The sequence below is a fragment of the Syngnathoides biaculeatus genome, chromosome 13, assembly GCF_019802595.1.
Source record: "Syngnathoides biaculeatus isolate LvHL_M chromosome 13, ASM1980259v1, whole genome shotgun sequence".
NCBI classification, from domain to species: domain Eukaryota; kingdom Metazoa; phylum Chordata; class Actinopteri; order Syngnathiformes; family Syngnathidae; genus Syngnathoides; species Syngnathoides biaculeatus.
In genome coordinates this window covers 1,672,501-1,679,460 of record NC_084652.1, presented here as the reverse complement: position 1 = coordinate 1,679,460, position 6,960 = coordinate 1,672,501, and the positions used below count along the sequence as shown (strand labels likewise).

Genomic DNA, 6,960 nt, shown 5'->3' with positions numbered 1-6,960 from the left:
TTTATGTCGGCCTGGTACTGTATTTTCCGAATACAGCGAGTCCTTCATTTTGGAGACACAGTAACGACTTTGAAATGTGTCTTCGAAAACGACGGTTCCTAACCAGCCAATGGAAAAAAATTAAACCACAGCCATGTTTGTTTCATTTCATTATATCAAAATCTTTTAAAACTTTCAGCCTTTGCAGAAAAAAAAAAAAACCCTCAAAATCAGCTTGAAGCAACAGTCTCCCTTGTATCAATTTGGAGACATTTTGTTCTTAACGTATTAATAACATTTTCATTTTCAAAGATGCTACTTTATATGGAATACATATTTGTTACTACTAGCTATAGTAAACCCCTCTACGGTATTGGTGCAAAGATGGATCATTTGTACATCTGTGTTCTGGACACAATTTCACAATCTTTAGTGACGCCGAATCACTGATTTGGTACCTCCTGACGGCTGTATTATTATTATCATTATTATTTTTAATCTGTCACTACAACATTGAACTGCATTGAGTAACATGTCGCGTACAGTACACGGTATCAGGGGTAGTCAAAGTGTGGTGCGCAGGCTCCCTCTAGCGAAACAATCATAAAATTAAATGTCCAACACAGAAAATTCAAGATTAATTTGAATCCAGTTCAGTTTGCATTTAAAAGTACGATGCATTTGCATGAAATCATTAAGAAACGTTTGTTTTAAAACAATTGAGAACATTTTTTTTTATCTCAGATTCCATGTGCAATAAATTTGAACGGAATCATTCTTTGAGCTTTTTAATTCTTAAGGGGCGGGACGGTGGAGCAGCTGGAAAGCGTTGGCCTCACAGTTCTGAGGTCCCGGGTTAGATCCCGGTCCCGCCTGTGTAGATTTTGCGTGTTCTCCCCGTGCCTGCGTGGGTTTTCTCTGGCCACTCCGGTTTCCTCCCACATCCCCAAAACATGCAACATTCATCGGACACTCTAAATTGCCCCGAGGTGTGATTGTGAATGCGGCTGATTGTCTCCATGTGCCCTGCGATTGGCTGGAAACCAGTTCAGGGTGTGCCCTGCCTCCTGCCCGTTGACAGCTGGGATAGGCTCCAGCACGCCCCGTGACCCTCGTGAGGATAAGTGGCAAAGAAAATGCATGGATGACATTATTTCAGCTTTTCAATTCTCAAGGTAATGTTACAGTGGCTACCATCCCCAGAATATTAAGTACACTTTTTAGCCCAAATTCTCATTCAACAAAGCAGCAGTATTTTAATGTTGGTCATTATGATAACTAAATATTTTTTGAAGGTGATACTTTTTTTTTTTTTTTTTTTAAAGGAGAACCTCTTGGTGAAATAATAGTCAAAACTGGTTATATTGTGCAGAAGGAAGAGCGAGATCAATATTTCACAAAAACTTAATCCAAGTTAACAATACATAATCGCTATCTGTACACATGCTGGCTCTTGATATCAACAGTACTGGAGGAAAACTACAATGTCAGGTATTATTGGTCTCAAAAAAAAAAAAAAAATAAAGTCATACTATTCAGTATGGCGTCAGTCCTGCAAAGAACTCAATAAACTCCAAGAAAGGGTTGGCTCATGTCTACGTGTTTGTAGGTTCAAGGTCTACAACAACTGACCCCTCCGTACAGGGCACTTAACCACGCCTCCTGAAGTGACGTCACGCTACGTGCGCTGACTAAGACAAACAGTAAAAATGGCAAATACAACTGAGACAGACTCCATGCTTCTGATTTCATTCAAATCAACGAAATATTCTAGATTCTAAATACAATACATTCTTAAATGAGAGAGACGCCATGCTTCTGATTTCATTCAATCATTCACACGTAGCAATGTTATGCTAGTGGAGAACGTCTCATTCATTTATACGAGACGTGTATTAAAAATCAAATTTAGGGCATATCTTCGTGCAAGCACAGTCTGGTTAAGCTTCGGTCGCGAGCCAGCAAGAAATCAATACGTTTGTGCAGTCCGACCATCGCTAAATATCGCTCAACAAAGAATAAGTGTGTCAATCGTTCACACGTAGCAATGTTATGCTAGCGGAGAACGTCTCATTCATTTATACGATACGTGTATTAAAAATCAAATTTAGGGCATATCTTCGTGCAAACACCGTCTGGTTAAGCTTCTGGCCGCGAGCCAGCAAGAAATCAATACGTTTGTGTAGTCCGATCATCGCTAAATATCGCTCAACAAAGAATAAGTGTGTCAATCGTTCACACGCAGCAGTGTTATGCTAGCGAAGAACTTCGAATTCATTTATACGAGACATGTATTGAAAATCAAATATAGGGCATACCTTCGTGCAAACATGTGTTCCGGTTGATATTAGACGGATTTAGTTGATGATGCGGTCTTCCACAAAGTTTGACCCATCGAAGGCATTTTTCGTACTGGGTCTTCGGTTTTGGAAAGGGTACGAATCGAACTCCACCAACTAGCCTTTCGGGATACCTGTCGTCACTATTCCAAAGTCAGTGACTACACCTCTTAACCATATTTTTTGTTAAATAACCCAAATACGCGATAAAACGCTAACTAAACCTATACTGGACCATGCAATGTTGTCTGAGAAAATGGCGGGAGCAAAAACGGGGTTTGGTCTATGCTGATCTCTGGCCTCTGATTGGTCAGTGACGCGGATTGCGCAATATCCACGGAGGGGTCAATTGCAAAATACACACACACACACACACACACACACACACACACACACACACACACACACACACACACACGCACCCAAAGTCCAAATGTGGGTCAGCAATACATTTGGAAGTCAAGCTATTAAAGTGAACACTAATTAGGACACTTTGATTTATGAGGTGCGATAGCGTCCATTGATGGCTTTAGTGGGGATTATGATCTCTGTTGGTTAACAGAGGAGGACCGGAGCCAAATCAATACATGTACTACATTGTGGTAGTATCTAATTAAATTGGCATATTCCTCAAAATATCCCCCATTTGTGCAGATCAATGGCTTGTCACCAGGCTCCAATGTTAGTTGAATAATCCGCTGTGATTGTAAAAAGAAAATTATTCATTTCGCGCACACATTGGATGATTACCATCTCAAACACAAATTATGCAATTAAAATTCTACAACCCGCCGCTGATTATCACCGATGTGATAATCGTTTTTACGAGTGAGCGGCTATGTCTGGAATGTTATTGCTACCAGGACGTAGGCTTGGCGGTACCGCTGGCCCGCTCGTTGAACACACAGGACCGTGACCTTCTGCGGAACATTCTCCGGCCGCTCAGGCGCAAATAAAGGTCCGAGTGCAGGAATCTGGGATAAGAGTCTTTTTTCATCAGGCTGTAGACTTTCATCTGGGCGGTCTCAAAACAGCTCCTGGTGGGCTGCGCTAAATTCGTCCGGATGGCCATCTTGGTTGTGTAGTCAATGTTGACCTGAGGAAAATATAAAACGACGTGTTATTCGAAATTGCGTTTACTCGCAAACGACAAGTGAAAAAGTGACATTTGGAATGCTGAACTTGAAGTTCCTACTCACAAATATGGAGCACATTTCATTTTTACCACAAAACACAAAATCGTTATGAAGTTGCCAATAACCTGACGTCGCAGAACGATCGCGGTGAACAGACGGTCGCACAAAATAATCACACACACAACCGATTTGACCAAATGTTGCCACGCAGCGCAACTGGTTATGGATAGAAAGTTGGATGTAGATATGCGAGTACCGTAATTTCCGCCCTATAAGCCGCGACTTATTTCACGCACTTTCATCCCTGCGCCTTATGCGGTGATGCGGCTAATTTGTGCATTTTTTCTAGCGGCCGCGAGGGGGCACTCGATTGGAAAAGGTAAGAGTGACACTGGTGGAATGTATGTGCAGAGGAAGTGACTTTTACCGCCAAGTTTTCTTTTTTTTTTTTTTTTAACCGGCCCTGTTAGCCACACAGAGTGACTGAAGAAAAAAAGATTGAATTGATTATCAGAGTCCAAAAGATGAAAAAACAAACTGCTCATCTCGGTCACGTGGTATGGAAAAAAAAGTAAGATGACAAAAATAAAAACTTTTCCCGAAAAGGGGAAGCTACATAATGAGTCAGAGAAAGAGCAAGTTAGAAATATTCATTTGCTACAATCATGTTTTTTGCCTGCATTTTATGTTTGTAGGTTTTGATTATTAAATAATCTAATACAGTGCAGTTTTTATAGTGGAAAAAGCAAAACAAACAAACAAACATCTTGAAGCAAGCCGTTGAATTTCAATGTGTAAAAAAAAAACTAAACAATCGAGAAAGTATATAATAAATAGTGATTTTATGATGAACAATTTTCTTGACCAATCATGAGCTTACAATCCTCAGCCTTTACTGTACAACTAAAGTAACGTTCGCATATCAAATTCCAAATGATATTATGCGTAACAGCGTTAAAGAGTTTTAATTTTCCGGATTGTAGTTTTGTGAATAAAGTCAAATAAAAGAACAAATGTTGAGCTGTTAGGCAGACTGTTAAACTGTTGAAAAAGTTTTGTTTAAAAGGTTCCGACGTCATGCGATGTGAAACTGGACTCGATCAGCCCTTGCGCGTCGCGCAGGTGCACGCATACAAGCGGCTGCACGCATACAAGTGGCATCCGAACGTATTTAGGCTGACAATCATCCTCTCACGAAAGTGTGTGGGCGCTGCTCTTTCCACTTTTGCAAAGAAGAGTCGCAGCCACAAAGTGGAAGCGTGCTCTTAACGGTCAGATGCGGTCAAATCATCATCCGCGCTGCAAAAAAAAAAAAAAAAAAAAAAAAGAGACAATCTTATAAAGTGCAGCTATCGCTCGGCGGCTGCTTTGCAGTGGTGCTTTTTTTTTTTTTTTTTGAGACGCGTGGCCAAACTGTGCTACTGCGCTGAGCGTTCGTATAGGTCGAAGGATTTCCCGACATGGTAGTTTCTGAATTCATCCGCCATACTTTCATCGCCGCGTCGTGAACTTCCTCAACACTCGGCGACAAAGTAAAACGCGTTCATTTCCAATGGCAAATTTATCAGGCAATACCTCTTTAGGCGAGTCCGACTCAATGAAAACGTTGTAAATATGCTCGGCCCTGGACAGCAGGTTCGTGTCGGAGTCGTACGCCTTGAATTCTTCACACGCCAGCCAGAACTCCAAGTTCTCCTCGCTGAACTCGGTGCGGAGGAACTGAGAAAACGTTTCCACCCCGTCTGACACGCAGGAACAAATACAGACGCACGGCACGAGTAAGAACAATAAACAACAGCAAATCTGCATTTGCTGGGTAATTGAGTAGAAGGATGTGCAAGTGTGGAATACATTTTTCATAACGTCTTCTTTTAAAGGGCAATAATATGTGCTTAAGATTACCCAGGAACATCTGATGCATTAAGATGAGCTCCCCCCCACATTCCACCAGACCGATTCTGTATTGTAACTACAGCCTCATGAATAGAGGCATTATTTTTAATGTAGCACAAAGGGGCAGTTTTGTTATAAGGAAGTCGCAAGTTTCATATTCTCCTTATTATCATTGAATAACTCTGACTGGAAATCAGGCCTCGGCGCTGACCTGCATTTTTCATCAGCTCTTCAAACGAGTCGCTCCATCGCTGAGCCGTCTCCGGCGAGATGCTGACAAAAGACGCGCAAGTCGTCGTGAGTGACTCAGCAGCAAAGTTTGGGCGTCTCACACAAATAATGAAAAATGCCGGTCTGAACACGAGCGGCGTTGGCCTCACTTGCTGGATGTTGTCTTACTCTTCTGACCGACATTCTCGTGAGAGCCGGACCTGGTGAGGCTCGCCCGGTCCTTCCTCTCCTTGCTTTGCTGTCTGCGCACAAAGGAGAACGCATCAGGGTCCGTAAACGGGCCCCCGTCGAGCAAATCTGAAACGACTCCTCTCTGCCGCGTTTCAGCTTGTTTTACATGTCACACAAAAGGGACTCACGCTGCAGCTTTATGAGTTTATGCTGCACCCCGAACGTACCGTGGATATAATGACAGCTGTCAAGACTTTTAATCACACTCGGGCTCATAAACAGGTATGTTGTTATGATTATAGTATACACAAAAAAGGCGTCACTGTGTAAAGATGCCATTGCTGAACTATAAAAGCTGCACGCACGTCCCTGACAAAAGCCGCCGTCGGAATGAGAAGTTTAAGAGTGAGACACCGACCTGCTGCTGTCGGACTTCATCGCTGGCTTTTGCGTGTCTCGCGGGCCGAGCCTTTTGAAATACGGTTCCTCCTTCTGGGCCGTGAAGTTCATTTGAGGAAATAAGAAAAGAAGCGTTTCCATGCTGCTCCGTTCGCGTCTGACGGATGAGGCAGGAGGCCATAAATACCTCTGCGAAAATTCTTTAACCCGTCACCGCCGTTCTGTAAACCGCGTTTGCATTTCATTTGCCATACCTGTCGTGAGACGTCGTCACCCCCTCTCTGTTGACGGCTCTCGTCGTGACAGAGAAACCCCCCTTGTGTTCGACATCCTGTCGAGAGTGTGTGCAGTACACAACCACATTTGTTGTCATGACATTAACTTTTTGCGGTTTCTCATCACAATGTTCCCCCGGAACTTCCACAATTTCACTCAAGCAACAAAAATTACTGTAATTTCTGGACTACAAGTCGCACCTGATTATAAGCCTCGCCCAGTACATTTTTAAAGGAAAAACCGTTTTGTAGATACACAAGTCACACCTGTTTATAAGCCGCATGTGCCCGCGTTGAAACATGAGATATTTACAAAGAAAGACGGTACACAGAAAGAGTTTTCAAAGTTTTAATAATATACCTTAGCTTTTCTTTCCAAACAGTGTCTGTGACACGGTAGTAACACAGCACTAACAGGGCTTTGTAAAATAAACATACCGGTAAAAGTCACTGAGACACGGCAGTAACACAGTAGAAACACGGTTCAGGCTACTTGCTTTCGTTACCTCTGAAAGCTTTTTTTTTTTGGTCTTTTTA

General features: G+C 42.5%; 1 protein-coding gene across 2 annotated transcripts; it reads right to left on the bottom strand.

Annotated features, from left to right (window-relative positions):
- Positions 1-6,500, bottom strand: rgs18 (regulator of G protein signaling 18). 2 transcript variants are annotated; one of them, XM_061840349.1, is made up of 6 exons: positions 6,403-6,500; positions 6,168-6,241; positions 5,728-5,820; positions 5,559-5,620; positions 5,030-5,196; positions 1-3,414 (listed from the first exon to the last, which is right to left on the bottom strand). In XM_061840349.1, the coding sequence occupies exons 2-6, from the start codon at positions 6,185-6,187 to the stop codon at positions 3,175-3,177; spliced, it is 582 nt and encodes a 193-aa protein (XP_061696333.1). In that variant the 5' UTR covers positions 6,188-6,241; positions 6,403-6,500; the 3' UTR covers positions 1-3,174. The 2 variants fall into 2 exon arrangements, with proteins under 2 accessions (XP_061696333.1, XP_061696332.1); XM_061840348.1 differs by lacking the exon at positions 6,403-6,500 and having other exon boundaries at positions 6,168-6,305.
- Positions 6,501-6,960: the final 460 nt, after the last annotated feature.

Excerpts from the sequence above, each read along its gene's own strand:
- rgs18 (XM_061840348.1), bottom strand. The coding sequence starts at position 6,289 with ATGGAAACGCTTCTTTTCTTATTTCCTCAAATGAACTTCACGGCCCAG. Across the intron at positions 5,821-6,167 it reads ATGAAGTCCGACAGCAGCAG|ACAGCAAAGCAAGGAGAGGA; the intron begins GTCGGTGTCTCA and ends CTTTGTGCGCAG. Across the intron at positions 3,415-5,029 it reads AGTCGGACTCGCCTAAAGAG|GTCAACATTGACTACACAAC; the intron begins GTATTGCCTGAT and ends TATTTTCCTCAG.